We start from the raw sequence: 21,307 nt of genomic DNA, 5'->3' as shown, positions 1-21,307 counted from the left end.
AAAATATTTTCTCTTATATGATAAAATAATTATTGTCTAATAGTTTTGACAAAATAGTTATATCTAATAGTTTGCTCTTTTAATCTGCTCATTGATATTGTCTAAGATTATTTGTAATTGTCTTAATAAAAGATTGTAATTGTTTCTTACTTAATACTATATGCTATTGTCTAAGATTATTTGTAATTGTTTTAATAAAAGATTGTAATTGTTTCTTACTTAAATTTTTAGACAAAAATAAAAACAAATATACAAAATGTATAATTTATGTTTAATTTATATGTTTACTTTAATTACCATAATAATATACATATATATAGTTATATATAATTATATATATAGTTGTTTTACCAATATAATATAAGCTAAAACAATAAAACTTATTAAAAATTTTAATTTATCTCTATTTTTTATTAAAATATAAGAAATAAGATATAATAAAATACTTCTCTCCAATAATACTACTAATCATTTATATATATATACATATATATATATATATAAGTCTAATTTTCTGCTAATTTTCTTGCTAATATTTTATAGATACATTTTTTAAAATAAATTTTACTAGACTAGCGAATACAGTCATCAATCGTATCCATTATTAAAAATATTTAACATGTAACATTTATCTTTTATTTTGATTATTGATGTAACGTTATTTGAATTTTCTCTCCTCATGATCTTGAGAACTCTTTCGTATACGAGTTTTGGCGCATCCTTAGCCCATAAAAAGTCTGCGTGATTGAACTTGCGCCACGGTACTTCGTAAATGTCCACTACGTTGGGCAATTCGCGGTAGAGCCTCTCCACATCCTTGAAAAAATATTTTTGTGAATTATAACATGCGATTTTTTAAAATTATTCTCTCGATATTATGTACAAATTTCTTCTATGTATGACTTGTACACAATTAACGTAAAATAATCACTACGTATTTTTTTATGTTTATTATATCTATATTTTTATTATCTATTTTTTCGTTATTTACCATGATGTTATCCAGCAAGTCGCCAGGGCCATAAAATAACGCGGTCGGGATCGTTATATTCGCTAGATTATATTCCGGAGGTTCCATCGAATTATAGATCAATATGTTTTTCGCGCGACCATAATCGTAGTGTCGAAACTTGCCCGATTGGAATATCTGGGCATAATGCACCAGCGTATTAAACGAATTGCCGGCCGGGAAATGACCCACGATGAGGGGTAACAGAAGCTATAAAAAGCAGACGAAAGCTAAGAAATAAAAACTAATATAAAAAAACATATATACAAAGTTTAATCTAAAGTGTGATCGCGCTAATCAAACATGATAAGCGAAGCTTCGATCATAATATAAAGTTGTACTTTGATTGCGATATATATACATTCGCGAAATTATTACTCACGTAATCAAACTGCTCGCGATCGTAGCCCCACATTATAAACATCACGTTGGAGCAGATATCTTTGATGATTTTCTGGTCGCAGCCAAATGTTAAAAAAAATCTCATAAAATTGCTTAGCAGAAATTCGTGAAAAAAAAATCGCATTATCATCTAAAATAGAAGATTTCTTAATGATAATTTACTTGTAATTTTGTTTTTCTTTATATTTTGACGGTAATAATGAAAAATAAATGATTAAATTTTTAAGCATTTTCTTTTATAAAATTGAAATAATTCATAAAAGTTTCTTTAATTTTAATTTTAATTCATCGAAAAATTTCTCGTTAAAATTAAAAACTACAATTGTATACGAGGCAATCAAAAACAAGATGTAAAATGGTAAGAAGATATTTATGTTTCATCTTTTCGGAACATTTTTTCGAAAAGATCAAACATAAAATATCTTCTAAATTTTATTGAAATAATCAAATGCACATTTTATAAAATACCCACACAGCATCAAGTCGTTTAAAAGTACTACTAAAACTGGACATTTTTTTTTGTCACAGACATCTTTTACTGACACCGTTAAGTCGACGGAAAGATAGCGAAAAGTCGTCTCATGACTCGAATTCAGTGACTTTTTAGTCTTGTTCATATAATGACTAAAGATGACTTGATTCATTCTATATAGATTATCGACACTCGGTAGTAGGAATACTTCAATACACGCAATAAATGGGCTATTTCTCCCATTTATCCGCCTAATTTCTAATAATCTGTTTAATATTCTAAATCTCAACAAGGAATCCAGATTATTAAATTAATTATTTTAAATTCAATTTGTCAGAAATTAAACTGATAAACAGTAATGTCAGGAAAAGGATGCGGCTTACACGCATACAATCATTCTGCGTAGCACATGTATGTGACTCTCTCTGATTGATGCGTGCGAGCAGTATTCTCTTTCTGGCATTATTGCTCGTAAAAGGCAAAAATATGCTTCAGATCTTATATTAATTACTAATTCTTTATATACATTTCGTGATAAATATTAAATACGAGATAAGTTAAGAATGGCTCGCCGCGTAGCGGCAAGCGAAGAAACACGTGCCACATTATGTCTTTTTTACGTCATCTTTTTCGACAAAGCGAAAAGATATCTTTATAGACATCTTTTCGTTTTGTCGAAAATATAACTTAAAAAAGACATCTTTTCGTTATCTTTTAGTATAATGTGCTGTGTGGGTAACTTTCTCAAATCTTATTAAAATATACATAGAATGTAATATAGTTCGCGTATTATTTTTAATGACAGAGAAAGTTGCCTGTTACAGTTTTCAACATATAATTTTAATTAATCACGAATTAAATTTATATTAAAATAAATTCCATTCAGATTATAATATTATTTAAAAATGTAATTTGTATTATTTGACTACTTTTGCATCTGATTAAAGAATTAATTATGTCCCGCTATTTTTTCACTTTAAAGTATATCGTTTATAGTGTGTATCGCATAGTGTGTAAAAACGAGATGTATATAATTGTAAAATAATTGTTTTTCTTTGTTTTGCCAAAAATATATTATTTTATATAGTTATTGCGTGATAATAAATTATTTTAATTAATTAATAGTGTCTTACTTTACCTTGTAATCTTTCAAGAAAACCAAATATTGTATCGGACTTGTTATATAGTTTACAAATACTGTTGGTGCGAGGCTGATCATCGCTTTTACCATTCGAGCAATTTCCGGACGCTCCGTTGCCATTATGTAAGAACAAGTTGCGCCCATCGAATGACCAATAAAGGTATGCAATGGCTGCGATCTCATATTTGTAATATATGTAATCATCGCGGGTAAATCGTAGATGCCCAATTCGTTAAGGCTAATCAAAAATTCAACCGATATACAGTCATAAAATATGTAAATCCCCATAATATATAGCATAGCACAGTATGTAATAAAAATATATGTTCACATATATGTATAATATAATGTATATATTTATATAATATGACACGCGTCACAAACAAACTACAGGCTCTGATATTTTTAAATTTTTCATTTAAAAGTAAACATCTTTTTTCTTTAGCATAATTTCCAAAAAGTGCAACGTTTTCGAGATAATTATTTTTTATATGCCAATATATGGTGCGTTTTCTGATTTTTTATTTGAACGTGATATACAAAATTCTAATAATTAAATAAATATTAAAATTAATTATAAGAAAATTATTGAAACTTTTTGAACATAAAAATCCAAGAAAATGCAAAATTAATACATTAATCTATTAAAAACTTATAATATTGATATATTAAAAAATAAGGCATCAAGAAAATGATCAATTTTCATTTATTTTCCTTTGAAAGAAATGCGTATCTTATTAACAAAAAATATAATTTATATATCTGTACTCTATCTATACTTTGTATGTTTATAATGTACTATGTAGAGACTATTTCTAGATTAATGCAATCTAAAATAACTGCACACAGATATACAAGTAAATAAAATATGTAATAGAATATATATAAATTCATCAGATCTTTGTGTTTGACGCTAAATTAAACAATTATCAATATATTATTTTCCAAGTATCATTATTTTTATTTTATGCGAATACCTGAAATCCCAAAATGTCGAGTTCGACGGAGACAGAGAAATATGCGCCCTGGAGTAAGTATTACCACGAAAATTACCCAACCAAACATCATATCCGTGATCTGCTAATACGTAAGCTAGAATGCAAAAAAAAACAATATCTTGTAACATTTGTTAACATTTCTATCTTCTCATATAATATTCTCATGTATATTTTACGATATCTTTATGTGTTAATATTTTTTCAATAATAGATTAGGGTCGAATTGATGTGTAATTTACTAATTATTATCTGATAAGTTAAATAAATAATCGTAAATATATATAATATATGTAATTATATAAAATATAAGTATGTAAATAAATAAATAAATAAATATACATGTATAAAATCTGATAAATTTAAAAAATTTTCAAAAAATGAGATACATTAAAAGTATTATAATTAGAGTGTATTAGCAAATTTTTTTCGACATTTAAATTCGAGAGTTTCTCTTAAATCTCTTCTCTTAGCTTTTCGTTTTCCGTTAAAAGTCAACAATATAATTTCTTAAGGATTGATTAAAAGATCGTTACCTAATCCTTTCCCTTTACCAAGAATAACCCAAACAGCGGATGTGCAAAAAAAACCGTGTTGCAGTAGTACAGGTAGAGAGCCATTACCACCTGGGATACGATGTAATGTTAAGAGATATCCATCCTCGGTCGTTGTAACATGAGTTTCCACGGGATAACCCGCTTTCCTTATCATCTCCGACTGAAAAAATAGAATCAGTAAACAAAGAGATAGTGAAGTTGAACTAATGTTACAATACATTTACGATAAAGTGAGTGTAATATTTATTCTCGAAATGATAAAAGAGACATTTTTAAAATAATAATAATATAAATATGAAATATCATTATGTAATTAATATAAAGAATAATTATATATCATAATAACAAAAGTAAATACACATGAGATACAGAACAAAATCAAATAAATATTAATCTAATTAAATGTATAGTTATAAGTTGCGAAAATTATAGGAAGATTTTTTGTATGATAAATTAGAAAACTCAATGAAAATTATTTTGAAAAGAAGTTGTAAAAGATTATATTGTTATTTATAGATCATTTTTGCACCATTGCAATTAAAATGAAAAATTTTAATGATAAAATAATGCAATTAAAAGGCCAGCATAGAGCGCAACATATTTATTATATCAATGATAATCAAAAGGCGAACGTTTTGCAACGTCCTTTTTTAGATTTATTATATCAATAATAATTAAAATAAAGACAAACATTTTGGTTCCTTTTTTAGATCTCATCAACGCATAAATCGAAAGACAATTAAAACATTATTGTATATTCAAAGACTTTAAAAATTAAACGTAATATGTCGATAACGAGCTATCTTGTGAAAAAGACATGTATGTTATTAAGCAAACATGATTTCAAATCAATAATTATCATCAACAGGATATGTCCGTGGTTGATAAACCTTGAGCCGGAAATAAAAATTAGAAAGCAATGAACATTCGTTCCAATAGTTCGTGTCATAGTTCATCGCAACAAATATGTCAAGGTCTACAAGATCAAATACATGAATGAGGTGCTTATAATAGAGATAATACATCGATGCAATTTTAGCAAGCTTTTAATAAGCTTATATCGAGATGACAGTACAGTACAATAATTCAGTCGATATATGCAGTAAAAAATAAAATTAGATAGAAAATGCATAAAAAATAAAATTAGATATAAAACTGACAAAAAGTAGCGAGATTAAAATTAAGAGTATAAAAACTATAATACATATGTAACCGACTAATGAAAACTGAGCCAACATATTTCAAGGAGGAAATATATACATTTTATAATTATTTTAATAAAGATAAGTAAATATAAGGATGTTATGTGTGTGTACAAAACATTTAGAAGCGAAGAATTTACAGAAGATTCTCGCAATTAACATACGCATTAACATAACTCTTTATCTTTTGAACAATATCTCAAAGATCAAAAAAAACGTATGGGACAAAAACATTTTACGTAACAGTACTTTTATATGCATTTATGCAACATCTTATTTACATATTCATCATCGAATAAGACTTGATGTTTGTTTCAATTCTAATGATATACAAGATAAATTGAAAATATTTTTGAAAATTTACAGTTTTCGAAAGAGAATTAGTTCGAAAAATGATATATTATGTCATTAAAATTGTCGACATTGATAAACGTTTATTAAATGTTGAAATATCACTGACTATTATTATTTATATATAAATAAAACTGCTAACTGTCTTCTATTGGGAGATATTTTACTTTCTTTGTTTTCTATATGCATTTAAAAATAAGCAGATTAATTTTAGCAATTTTTCTTTCTGTGTGCGTGTATGTGTGTGTCTGTGTATGGGCAAGCATAACGTTTATATGCTCACAAATTTATTTAATATTTCACATATTTCTGCATACTTTTAAAACAAAAGAATTTCATAATAATTAAACGATACTAACAATTGAATATTAAAACAGCCTTCAAAAATAAAAAAAGATTTAAATATTATTATAGGCTTAATTAACGATGATGTATATTTTGTGAAATTTAAATTTCAATTTTCAATAAAAGAGCGGCGATAAGATCGTTTTCAATCATATTTTGACAACGTTGAAGAAAGCTATTCAAAATAATAAAAATTTCAATCCTTATTTTAATGAGTTATAAAGACACACTTACCGTATCGAAAACTATATCGCGATTGACTTTGATATTGTTCGGCCAAATCCAATTAATCCAAGATATTTTCTCCATGAATGCACTTGGCTCGAGTTGATTCACATCTACCAGTGTAAAATCAAGATAGCCACAAAACAGCGCCAAATACACGATCCCGATTAACTTTACACTATCCATGAGTGAATAAATAATAAGGAAAAATGAACGATGTGCAAATGTCCCAATGTATAGAGATACATATTATTTCATATTATGTGTGTATCATAAAAAAAATAAGTATATTGTGCGAGAGTGACATGTATACAAATTTTAATCAATTTTTTAATCCAACATGTACCATTCAAATTTCCGCTAATTACTAATTATAAATAATATTAAAATTTTATACTAACTGTAAATAATATTAAAATATAATTTATCATTGAATTGACGATTACGCGATCGATCACAGCCATTTCTAAAAATTTAGCACAATATTCATCTTTCATTTTAATCCAATTGTCAATAATATCTCACTAATTTAATATTATTTATTAGATTTTCAGACGAAATGAATTTGTCTCATTGTCACTATCTTGCTTATTAATTGTAACGGATCATATGATTGCGCTCTTGAAGATGTTAACTGAATTTCGAATTAAATTAAGGTGGAATTAAAGTAAATGAACATTCTCTAGAAATGTTGTCGCACACTGACACACGGTACACTCGCGAATACGCACTGGCTATCACCCTAGTACTCGCATCGAAGCCAACCTTGAATCTCTCTCTTTCGATCGTACTCGTACTCTTACTTTTACTCACACTAATTTTCTCACACTAATTTTCATTCCGTATCTATCGACATAACACCCTTCGGTTCACCACGCCAGGTTTTCCCCACCTTCGACACACTTATTATCTAATATTTAAACGATCGCTTCGCACTCGTATCGTTACATTGCAGTTTTCTAAAGCGAACACCGAGGTTATTATTTACATGAATTTTGTATCGTTTAATTTTTTCCTCCCATTATCTTGAACTTAATTTTTTCCTCCCATCATCTTGAACTTAATTTTTTCCTCCCATTATCTTTAACTTCTCTGCAAGTTTTGACCCAGAACTTTCCACCTCAGACACAGATAAAAAGTTCCTGTGATTAACACTTAATTAAGACACTTTATACAGCGTGATTCATTTTAATCTTAACAGGCAAATATTTTGAAAAATATGCGAGGTACGAAAAAATGTTTCAGACAAAAGTTATATGGTTTTAAAGGAGACATAAGATGGTGTTATTAATTTGACCTTAAATAATTACTTGAAAGTCACGTGAAGGTCACCCTCAATTCTTTAAATGGAACTGCCTATTTTTTATTACATATTCTTGTAGCTTATCTCGAGAGCTTTCCAAAACACTATAATTAAGTTAGTTTTCATTAAGTACTTTCCGAGTTATGAGGCTTGAAATCGTTTTTTAATTTTACATAAACCGTAAAATATCTTGTAAAATATTCATTTTTCGATTATCTTACCTTAATACTTTTATGTACAAAATAATGAGAGAAATTAATTGGTGTAAAGAAAACACATAGTTGTTTCGAAAAAAAAAAATATGTAATTTGCAATTAACAATTACATATTTTTTCTTAAAATATTCTTTTTCTTCTCGTCAAATTAATGACACCATCTTATGTCTCCTTTAAAACCATATAACTTATAATTAAAATGAATCACCCTGTATATGTCCAATACACATATAGGGTTTCTTCGCATTCTTGAAAAAATACTTCCTTGAGGTTCCAATGGCTCCACCAAATTATAAATTATTACATTTCTCGTGTGATTGGAATATATTATTAATTATTGTAATTTATTGTTATTTATTATTATATTGATTATAATTTATTATTAATATATACGAAACTTGACCTTCTAAATATTGCGCACCAACGTCTTAGCCAAGATGCTGACGAGATTATGATATTCAAAATGTCAAATTTCAGAATTAAGAATATATTAATAACGAATAAAAACGATTTGAAGTCTGTTCGTGCGAATTCTTCAACTTCACAATCAAGGTTTCGATCAAGATCTCGCGATACATCTGTTTCGAGCCACTTCGATCGAAACATTCGCTGAATTTCATTACGTAACTAAATTGCATGCAGCCGTAACTACTCTCTAAAAGTGAATCAGTGTATTATCACTGAAAAACAGTAAATAGTCACTAATTACAGCAGTTATAAGTGCAGCACTGTAAATCAGTGATATTTTATTGAAAGAATTAGTTAATAATTTTGACTGTTTCAATCAGTAATAATATTTCTTTCGTTATTGTCAGTAATATTAAACTACAATTCATCTCTCTATCTATTTCATATAAAATTAAAAATTTGATTTATATTTACTAAATATTTATTATATTAAAAATTTTATTTTATTTATAATATTACATGCATATTGAACTTGCTATTTTAAATAGATAACGAACAAATAATTTTCATTAAGTCGCCAGACATTTATTTGTCCGACTCATAAGATCGATTTAATATCTGAAATTAAATCGAAGTAATATTTTTAATTTTATCTGTCGTTCTTTGCAAACTTTATATAATTCTTATGACTAAAACTAAATACAAGAGAGATAGCGATCGTAGCGGTAAACAAACGAACTAGCGATTACTGGTTTTACAGTGAAATTTACTGGTTTTACAGTGAATTTTATTTTAACTGACCATAATCAGTGAGATATAAGATAAAATAACAAAAAAATAAGCGTTTCCACTGAAAATCAGTAAAATACTCACTGATTTTCAGTGAAATCTTATTTTACTGTTTAAATTAGTGATATTTTCACTGATTTACTTTTAGAGAGTCATAAATTCGTATTTCGCAAGAGATCTCATAAAATCCTCTGCTCTGCAAAAATTCATGACGGATAACAGAGTTCAACAATAAACAGAAAACAATAAAGATATGTACACAAAGCTCTGATCACGCGAATCGAAACGTGATAATCCAAGTGTTATCGTCACGGAATTGGAATTCGATCGTGACATTCGTAAAATTATTGTTCACGTTAATTCCTCGCAGTTGTAACCAAATATCGTAAATATCACGCACAGATATTCTTGGCGAGATTCTGGTCAGCTGTATTAAAAAAAAATATTACAAAATCGTTTAGCAGGAATTCGTAAAAAATATTGCATTATTACGAAATCGAAGATTTCTCAATGATAATTTATTCATAATTTTTTTTCTTTAAGTTTTAGCGATAATAATGAAAATAAATAAATAAATAAATTTTAGACATTTTTTTCTTATTAAATTAAAATAATCTTTAAGAGTTTTGAGAGATTCTTCAAACTTAATTTCAATTCGTAGTAAAATTTCTTGTTAAAATTAAAGTCTATAAGTGAACGTGTACGGCAGAATCAAACAATATGTAAAATAAATAAAAGATTTCTATCTTTATAGAATCAATTTTTTGAAAATTTAGGAAATTTTGTAAAAAAAAATCTTCAGTATATATACAGGGTGCCCAGACCACACGTACACCCTTTTTAAAATGAAAATAAATGACTTTTATCAAAAATCGCGAATAATTTTTAAGTAAATCGGGTACGCTCTATCAAATGGTGATATTTTCAACTTTTGATTCCTACCGGAAATACGCCATCCGGATCGGAAGTTGAATTCTTTTAGGGGAACATGGTACTTTTTATAACAGATTCGAATTGTACGTGAAAAAATAAGAAACTTTTGTATCAAACGTTTTTTCTGAAAGTGCCTCTGTCAATTTTAAAATTGACCTTGAAAGTAACTGTGATGAAATAATGAACTTCAATTTTAAGATTGACAGAGGCACTTTTAGAAAAAACATTTGATACAAAAGTTACTTATTTTTTCACGTACAATTCGAATCTGTCATAAAAAGTACCATGTTCCCCTAAAAAAATTCAACTTCCGATCCGGATGGCGTATTTCCGGTCGGAATCAAAAGTTGAAAATATCACCATTTGATAGAGCGTATCCGATTTACTTAAAAATTGTTCGCGATTTTTGATAAAAGCCATTTATTTTCATTTTAAAAGAGGTGTACGGGTGATCTGGGACACCCTGTATATATGTATTATATCAGTATATGAAAGTTTCCTTATTATTAAAGGAAATAAGACGCATTTATAATTTTTTATAAATATTACAGTCGACAAATAAAATTCATAAAACTAATTCATTGAAAAGTATTATTATAAAAATCAAATATGAATAGTTTATACTTTTTATCGGATTTTTATTTGTAATCCAATACAAGTAGCTTCTAACAAGACAAGTATATCAATGCATTTTTTTTCCTTTAGAGTAAATTACCTTCCGGCAATATTTTTTACATCTTGCAACAATCATTATTGGCATTCATTAGTCTCACGATAATAATTCTATGATATGCATAAATGGTTTCTAATGTACAGTGCGAATCGAACGTAGAATCGTCTGTATGTAGAATCTACGATAGTAATCTTACATATAATTTCTATCTAATTCGATGGCACTCGATGCATCTATCAATGAATATTCAAAGTTTTCTTTAAATATCATTCCACCATGTAATTAGTCGTCTACTTTCTCGCCAATTTCCCTCGATATCGCTGCAATCTCCGCTTTCTCCTGCCCGTTTATATTTACTGATCCTCATATCTAGTGGATATATCGTGTTGCATGATACCTGTGCTACAGTGCAGGTTATATATATATATAATACACATGTGAAATATACGAAAAATCTGATCTTTTCTTCATATGAACTTCACTTTTTCTACATGTATTTTCTTCATCTTCGTTGTATATGCGGAAAATAACCGGAATTCTCTTTTTTTTATTATAATTAGTAAGATGTGAGACGATCATAAATATTTATTAAAAATGCAAATGAAAAATAACAACGGTCGAGATAGATTTTCGCAGATAATCGCGAAATATGTTGAGAAAACATGGAGATATATGTTCTTTATAAAATTATATATATTAATATACATATATATATATTATTTTATTATATAATATAATACAATATTTTATACAATATAATATATAATATTTAATATAACATAATATTTTATTGTTATATTATATTTATTATTTATTATATTATACTTTATTATATTTATTATATTATATTATTATTATATTTATTATTTATTATATTATATTTTATATTTATTAAATTACATTTATTATTTTTTTATTATTTTATTAATTTAATTATTATATTTTGTTATTATATTATTATTAGGCCAAATTCGAATGATTCGTGTTATTGTTATCGTTATGCACAGGTTGATCAATATGCATACGTGTGATAAATCGCAAAACAAATCGGTTTAAGAATTATATAAAATTCATTTAACTTTTCGCTTAAATTTCAGTTTTAAATTAAAAAGCGGCAATCGCGGCATGAGATCGATTTCAAACATTTTTTAGCAGCGTTATAAGTTAAAGAATAGAAATAAAAATTTTAATTCTCTTTCAATGAGCTATAAAGATACATGTTTACTGTCTATAAAGGAATTTCAACGTTGTTCGGCGTCAAATTCAGTTAGTAATATCTATTCTCTCATGCTTAGCTCGAGTGTAATAAATAACATTCTCCAGCGTCGAATCAAGATGACGTATACACGATCCCGATCTCATAGCATCGATAGAGTGATTCAATGCAAAATAAAAAGTGAACAATGTAAGAAATATGCAACAAAAGAAATAAACATAAAAGCCAAGGCGAGATGAATACGATTGTGCATAATAACTACTTATTATGCACAATCGTATTCATCTCGCGGTTACTTATTAGAATAAATTTTTATGTTATTTATGATTATTTTTTATTAGTTATAAAGGTAAAAGAAAAAATAGTAATCAAATTATAAAATATTTCGATAAATATATATAAGAGATAAATTGCCGAAATTATAGCGTTTCTTTACCTTTATAGCTAATAAAAATAGTCGTAAATAACATAAAGTTTTCATATATGATAAATTATTATAATTATAATTATACATAGTATATAAATTCACGTAGAATATTTTATTGTTTAGCTGCAAATTAAAAAAAAATGAAAAATATATTTTTCTAATTATTTTTATTAGAAACGGATGGAAAATATATAAAGAAGAAATCGCTGACATATTATGCATATCTCATAACTCAGACAATGTGTCATTGTAATCGCAAAAATAAAACCAAATAACTCGAGCACCAGAATATAACGTTGAACATAATTGAATATAATATTGAACGCCGGAGAAAAATCATAACATGAGGTCTAAAAACTACAATATATATAGGTCAAGATGCATTAAAAGTAATTGGAGAAAAATTAAATGTTTCCAAAAATTAATTATTCCACCTGCAAGTTATAAAAACAATTTTTCTTCCAAATCTTTTAAACGCTTATAACTTTTTAATAAACATTTTCGGATACATTTATATCATGCACTATAATTAATACTAAATAATACTAAAATATTATAAATTTACGTTTCATTATTTTAATTAACATAACTAACATACTGCAATTGTATTTATTATGACTAAAGAGTTTAACTTATAATATTTACCTTTAATTTTGATTATTGAAAATATTATTTCACTGATGTAACATTATTTGGACTTTCTCCTCTCATGATTTTGAAAACCCTATCGTACACGAGTTTTGGCGCATCCTTGGCCCATATAAAGTCTGCGTGATTAAATTTGGGCCATGGTACTTCGTACATGTCTATTACGTTTGGCAGTAAATGGTACAACCTTTCCACATTCTTGAAGAAATATTTTTGTAAATTATCGTACACTTCTCTCTTATATCGTACATTTCATTTAAATTACTTTCCCAATTAGATAATTTAAAATTTGATTTATATACAAGTCAAGTGATTCTTTACCATATATTTCCATTATTTAAATAAATAGCTATTTTTCCGTTACTTACCTTTGTGTTGACTAACCAGTCATTATTGGCGTAAAACAACGCGATTGGTATCGTGATATTCGATAAATCATAATCTGGTGGTTCCGCCGAATTATAAATCAACAGATTTTCCTCGCGACCGTAATCGTATTTGCAAAACTTGCCAAATTCGGCTTCTTGGGCGAAGTGTATTATTGTCTTAGCCGAAGTGCTATCCAAATGACTAAAGATGACGGGTTGCAGGGTCTAACAATAAATGGAAAATAATAAAAATATATAAGAAGATATATGTTAAGTTTTGAAGCATGATCGAACGAATCAAAATGTGATGATCAAAGCTTTGATCGTCATGGAGTTGTACTTCGATAAAGATATTCGTGAAGTTATATATTTACGGGATTAAATTGTTCGGGATCATCGCCACAGATCATAAACAACACGTTGATGCAAAACTCTCCGGTAATGTTTTGATCGCAGATATTTTTAAAAAGAAATCTCACAAGATCATTCTGAAGGAATTCGTCGTGAAAGAACAATCGCATCGTCATCTGCAATTAAAAATGATGTCACTTAATAATAACGTAATTTACTTGTAATTCTTTCTTGTGTTCGGGGTTTAACCATATTTTAGGGGAATAAATTAATAAATTTTTAACTAATGTTTTAAATTTATTAAAATAATTTATAAAAGCTTCGAGAGTTGTTTCAATTTTAATTTTAATTCGTCGAAAAGATCTTATTAAAATTGAAAAAGAAAATTGAATATATACGGCATAAAAAACGAAAAAAGATGTAAGTTTTTGGACATTTAGAATTAATTTCTTCGGAAATTTTGTAAAAAATAATGCTGCATTTCTCATTCATATTTCATTGTAAGACAATCCTCTTTGTCTATTTTTCCAAAAATTTTTTCATTCTATTGATGGAATATGAATTGAGAAATAACATTAAATCAATAACATATAAAAAATTTAAATATTAAATGAGGATATCTCAATAAGTCAAGTATTCATATGAATCTATTATTAGATTTAAGTAATTAATTTGAAACGTCGATTTAATTATTAATAATATTCATAGGTCATATTATTCATATTTCTTATATGTTATAACATTTATTTCTAACGCCGTTTATATTATTTTTCCTTTTTTAGATAATCATTTACAAACTTTATCTATAACAAAAAGGTATAAAAATGTACTTTATTTTTTCACATTGTTTTAGACAGTTATTACGTGATAATAAATTATATATCTTTTAACATTGTATCACAATTATATTGCTTTACCTTTAATCCTCTTCTAAATCCGAAGAAGTATTGAATCGGACTCTTCATGTGGTTTATAAGAACTGCTGGCGCGAGACCGATCATCATTTGCACCATTTGAGCGATTTTCGGACGCTCTGATGCCATTATAAAAAAACTAGTTGCGCCCAAAGAATAACCAATATATGTGTGCAATGGTTGGGATCTCATATTCGTGATAAATGTAATCATCGCGGGTAAATCATAGATGCCCATTTCGTGAAAGCTAATGAAAAATTCATTCGATATGTCATAAAATATATAAATATGTACACGATCACACATACATGTATAGAGAAAATAAATATATTATATACATATGTATATAATATGTAAAGTGTTCCATAGGAGCAGAAACTGAAATTTTGCATAAAGAATTATTTACATCAATGATCAAAAAAAAATAAAAAATAAAAAAATATTGTCACAATAAAATGTAAGATATTCTATTAGTAAGATATCTTTAATGATGCATTTTCGAAAAAATAAGTAAATATATATAAATTTAAAACAAACCCTTGCGTGTTACGTCAAATTAAAACAAATATTATAACAATTATTATTATCTCATTTTTATAATACTATTATTCCTATGCCAGTACCTAAAATCCCAAAATGTCGAATTTGACGGAGATAGGGAAATATGCGCCCTCGAATAGGTATTGCCACGAAAATTGCCCAACCAAACATCATATCCCTGATCTGCTAATAGATAAGCTAAAATCCAAAAGAGAAGACATTACTTACACTATTCATCACATTATTTCCCCATTTACAATATCATATTATACATATAATATTATATAATACTTATAATATCACATTATACATATGACATTCATTTCCAAATTTGGTGACATTTTTACGATGAAAACGAAATTAACGATATAGTTTTGCGATACACATGTGATTTTAAAAATTGATTAAACGGCCATACCGATTGCTTTGTCTTTGCCAAGAATAATCCAGTCAACAGAGCTGCTTAAAAGACCGTGCTGCAGTAGCACAGGTAGAGAATCGTTGCCACCTGGGATACGATGTAACGTCAAGAGATAACCGTCTTCTGTCGTTATAACGTGAGTTTCCACAGGATAACCCGCTCTTCTTATCATCTGCGGCTAAAAAAAAAGTTGCGAAAAAATTAATCTAAATTGATTGAAATAAATTTGAATAACAAAAAATGCAATATTATATTTATTTTCAAATAAATAGGGCCATTGTCGAATGCAAATGATATAAATATGATATTTTAATATTTAGAAGATACGAAGAGTTTATATAGAATCATAATAGTAAAAAAAAAACAGTTATGAAGATTAAAATAAAATCAAATAAACATTAATTCTAATTAATTGTGATTGTAGAGTAATTTGCAGAAATTGCTTCTGTATATGATAAGATATGAAGCTTGATAAAAATTACTTCAAAACATTTTAAAGGATTTAATTTAGATTTTTTATGTACATTTCTTAAATTATTGCATTTAAAATTAATAACTATTTTTAGCGATTATAATAACATACATAAATTATATTTATTCTTAATCATTTTAAACGAGCAATTATGTAAATATTATTAGTGTAACAAAAGTAGCATATATATATGTATTAGAGTATCATATATATATTTAAATTTCACATATACGAAAGCATACACACAAATTATTATATATTTTAAAATAGAAGAAAAGAAACTGAAAATGTGTTAATTAAACAGAACTAATATTTAAGTATTAAATCGACTCTTAAAAAGTAAAAAAATATATAAAAATACTATATGTCTTTGAAAACTATATATAATTATGTGGAATTATGCGATTTTCATTTTGAATAAGAGAACGACCAGTAACAGCATCAAATCAAATTTTTTATCATTTTCAATAGCATTGAAAAAAATTAATCGAAACATTAAAGACATTTAACCCTCGTTTCTATGAGTGAAAAACTTTTATAAATGAAAAACTTTCATTTACCGTGTCGAGAATGACATCAGGATTGAATTCGGTGTTTGACTGATTCCAGCTAGTATTCCGTATAATTCTCTTCATGAACGTGCTTAACTCGGGAGTCACATTCACTGAGGCCGCACCAAGACGACCACAGAACGACAGCAAATATATAATCCCGATCAATTTCATCTTATTAATAAATGATTCAATAAACAGTGAAAGGAAACGGATAATTCGGGAGTTTTTCGGAGAAAGATAATTCTGTTTGTCGAGATGCAGCAGTTTTAAGATATTAACTGTTTACATAACACTCTTATCTAATTTAATGGACTTAGACATTAGACTTTAGGCATCTGTCAATGCATATCCGCAAGTATTTTCAATAGATACTTCTGTTGCCATTTTATCAGCCACTAATAAATTTAACTCTCTGTTTTTAACATATAATTGATAGCTTTGACTTTAACTTGATTTGAGAAAAAATTAGTAAATGGTGGAATTAGAAAAAATGATTATCAATTATTATTGCCCGTTTGTAATAACATATTTTGCACTATTTGCACAATAACGCCGTTTATTTTGCTGAGAATACAAGACTCGATATCTCATCTCTGATTGCAATAAAAACGCACGAAAGTCCTCTCATCTTCTATCAAACGAGATAAACATCAAGAAAAACATCAAGAGAAAATTAAGAAACATATATAGAAATTTATTCACGCAATCGGAAATATTATTATATGCAACATTTTTTTACTTTCGCGGAAATTCGTTTTACTACGAGCTAATTAGACCGCGATTAATTGAGCCTGGCAATTAATTTAGCATGGAGTATGTGACTTTATAAATTTATATAATTAGATATAATTATATAAATATGTGTAATTATATACAATTATTGTAGAGAATATATACAATACAGCAGAGAATTAAAGAGAATATGATATAGTTTGATCGCAAACTTCACTTTTTCTAACAGAATATACGAGAAAAAGGGTATGTATATATTGTAATTATGTATGTGCCTATTTATGTGTATTATATATATTTTTAATACAGTTATATAATTTTGCAATTTTTTATTATTAAATTATTATAATAATATTATTAAATTATAATTTATAAGTATATTTTTTTATACTATAACGCTATCTACGATTCATCGCAACGAACCTAAAACTCACCGAAATGACCGAAAGACATTTTAATTCGTCTCTACTAATTCTAAATATTAGGTACTTATAGATACATTTTTTAAATAAGTTTCATTGTATATATATCTATTATTATAAAGATTTAACGTGTAACATTCATCTTTTATTTTGATTATTGATGTAACATTATTTAAATTCTCTCTCCTCTTGATCTTGAGAACTCTTTTGAGTTTTGGCGTATCTTTAGCCCAGAAAAAGTGAAACATGTTCGATTACTATCGTTTCATTTCTTGAACATCTTCTTAAAGGGTTATGCTTAGTCATAAAAGTAAAAAAAAAACCGATTTTTATATTTTTACATTTTCTTGAAATATATCATTGAAAATATTTCCTAGAAGTCTCAAATTAATCGGATGCAAATTGACGGAGTTATAAGTGTATGTTTCATGAAGCGCCAGGATGTATAACTTCGTTTAAACACGACTATAAAGCTTCAGCTCTGATGTTTTGAGGGCTATCAAGCCAATATATGAAGATTTAAATAAACTAAAATTATATGGGCCCGGAATAGACGATTCTGTGTAAATTAAAAAATCTGCATTTTATTTAAACGTAAACTTGACACAAATCTTAAACGCGTTTTTCTCGAAATCACTTTTTCAAAGTCGGTGAGCAAGATATTTCGAAAACCGTTACACCGATTTGCTTGAAATTTTACAGGCTTTTTCTACATATAAAAACTTAGTAGATGAACGAAGGATTTTGTTTTTTAATGAATACTTTTTTTTTACTTAATAAAAAATGAGCAATTTTTAAGTCGAAAAAGAATATCTTAGGGTCAAATGGCTGCCATTTTGTCCCAAAACAATTTTTCGATTAATCCTTGGTTCATCTACTGGACAATTTCATACATTAACTACAGCTCATCGAATTTTTGATATCAGATGAATCAGCTTCAAATAGCACTGCTCACCTAGCAGCGCTTTTTAAAAAACAATAGTCAAAATAGTGGCTATAAACTAAAAATCTCTACTAAAATAAAGGCTGTCATAAAAATCAAAGATAGAGTATAAGACCGTTCTAAACTCCAGAAACAAAGCGATCCTTCTTAGGAATCGCGTCAACAATAAACATATGTACATCTAATCCTTGTAGCAGATATCTAAAACCAAGAGACAGGAAGCAATAAATAAATAAGAGAAACTAGAGCTAAGGATAGCCAGTCGTTATAACTTAGAATTTCTAAACAAAGATCGCAATCGGAGCCGTCATAAAAAATCTTACGGCGAGTGATCCTTTTCAAGGATCCTCCAATCGGCAATCGGCACTGCACCCATCGAGCGAGATACCAACATCGCTCTGGAGTCGCATATCACTGTGTTAAAAAGCAGCATTAGGTGTGAGGTCTGGATAGCTCAGTGGTCTAGAGCAGTTGCCCGGAAAGCGAAAGACTCGGGTTCGATTCCCGATCCAGCCACTTGCACCTCACATATTTTTCTGGTCCACGAAATATTGTTTTCTAACAATTATTCGTTGGGCTGACAAGTGTGCGAATGCTCTCTCCGCAGGAGATATGCGTCGATGCCGTTGCCACGGATGGATTCTGTCGCACACGTCTGACGATCAGACGTCATCCCAATATGCGGGAATTTTAGTACATGCAGCATGCGCGGCTAATGTAGCAATGAATGACATGGGCATGAGAATGTTAGTACACGTGGACACACGTCTTCTAATTTTCTTTGAAATGACGAGTGTTTCCCTAACAGATGCATTGTCGCATGACAAGGCAACAATATTTAATATAATATTCTTGACTTAATTTACTCTTAACTCGTCGGCACAAGTAATGTCATCAATCTTTTGTCGATTGCTTTGAACTATCTTTTGCCTGGGTCACGAACGTATTCACAAGACGAGCACAGTCGACAGTCAACAATCAACAATTAGTCGATAACAGTCGACATGAGTCGAGAAAAAACAATGTCATATAATATTTTGAATATATATCTGCATATATATATACAAGGTGTCCTAGACTAACACCCCTTTTAAAATGAAAATAAATGGCTTTTATCAAAAATCGCGAACAATTTTTAAGTAAATCGGGTACGCTCTATCAAATGGTGATATTTTCAACTTTTGATTCCGACCGGAAATACGCCATCCGGATCGGAAGTTGAATTTTTTCAGAGCAACATGGTACTTTTTATTACAGATTCGAAGTGTACGTGAAAAAATAAGAAACTTTTGTATGAAACGTTTTTTCTAAAAGTGCCTCTGTCAATCTTAAAATTGAATTTCATTATTTCATCACAGTTACTTTCAAGGTCAATTTTAAGATTGACAGAGGCACTTTCAGAAAAAACGTTTGATACAAAAGTTTCTTATTTTTTCACGTACAATTCGAATCTGTTATAAAAAGTACCATGTTCCCCTAAAAAAATTCAACTTCCGATTCGGATAGCGTATTTCCGGTCGGAACCAAAAGTTGAAAATATCACCATTTGATAGAGCGTACTCGATTTACTTAAAAATTGTTCGCGATTTTTGATAAAAGCCATTTATTTTCATTTTAAAAGGGGTGTACGGGTGGTCTGGGACATCCTGTATATGTATACTCCTGGACAAAATTAACGTATAATTTTTTTTTCACTTTTTCTTTACAATTTTTCGTTAAAATTTAAATATCAGCTTTTAAAGAAAAAATTATGCGTTAATTTTGTCCAGGAGTATATAAGAAAAGTCAGGATTATAAAAAGTACCTGTACAGAACGTTTGTAAAAGATCCACGTTTAGTATAATATAATATACTGCAAGCGTTATAAATTGAATAAAACTGGAAATAACGAAGCAAGCGAAATTAATGAATATACATCAATTTTGAAATTCAAATGATTTGCTACTAATCGCACGTGTCGCATCGACAAAATTAATCTATTAATTTTCCAAAATTTATTCACTTTTTTGTATCTTTATCTTATTTATGTATATGAAAAATTAAAGCGTGAGATTGAGTTGCAAAATCGAATGCATAATTAATAAGAATATAATACATTTTTCATGAAAGAAATAGTTATAACGGTAGAAGCAAGAAAAAAAAATGAAAAATGCAACGTAAAACTTAACAAATTAGTCTGTTCTATATAGGGAGGGGGGAGAGATATATGCAATTCTAATAATAAAAAAAAACTTCCAAAGTATTCAGATAAACTCTAAATATAACTATAAATAAAATTA

The 21,307-nt window shown here is 27.9% G+C and overlaps 1 protein-coding gene across 1 annotated transcript; it reads right to left on the bottom strand.

The window, feature by feature from the left end:
• Nucleotides 1-250: 250 nt before the first annotated feature.
• LOC145965323 (lipase lipl-4-like) lies at nucleotides 251-17,202 on the bottom strand. Its single transcript, XM_083088783.1, has 12 exons — nucleotides 16,938-17,202; nucleotides 15,903-16,083; nucleotides 15,568-15,682; nucleotides 14,948-15,191; nucleotides 14,054-14,206; nucleotides 13,680-13,904; nucleotides 4,556-4,736; nucleotides 4,002-4,116; nucleotides 3,022-3,262; nucleotides 1,392-1,541; nucleotides 992-1,219; nucleotides 251-816 (listed from the first exon to the last, which is right to left on the bottom strand). The coding sequence occupies exons 1-12, from the start codon at nucleotides 17,100-17,102 to the stop codon at nucleotides 589-591; spliced, it is 2,226 nt and encodes a 741-aa protein (XP_082944909.1). The 5' UTR covers nucleotides 17,103-17,202; the 3' UTR covers nucleotides 251-588.
• Nucleotides 17,203-21,307: the final 4,105 nt, after the last annotated feature.

The sequence above is a fragment of the Camponotus vicinus genome, unplaced genomic scaffold (genome assembly GCF_025532165.1).
Source record: "Camponotus vicinus isolate PSW18456_S1 unplaced genomic scaffold, iyCamVici1.0 SCAF_14, whole genome shotgun sequence".
NCBI classification, from domain to species: domain Eukaryota; kingdom Metazoa; phylum Arthropoda; class Insecta; order Hymenoptera; family Formicidae; genus Camponotus; species Camponotus vicinus.
This window is presented reverse-complemented; position numbering and strand designations above follow the sequence as displayed.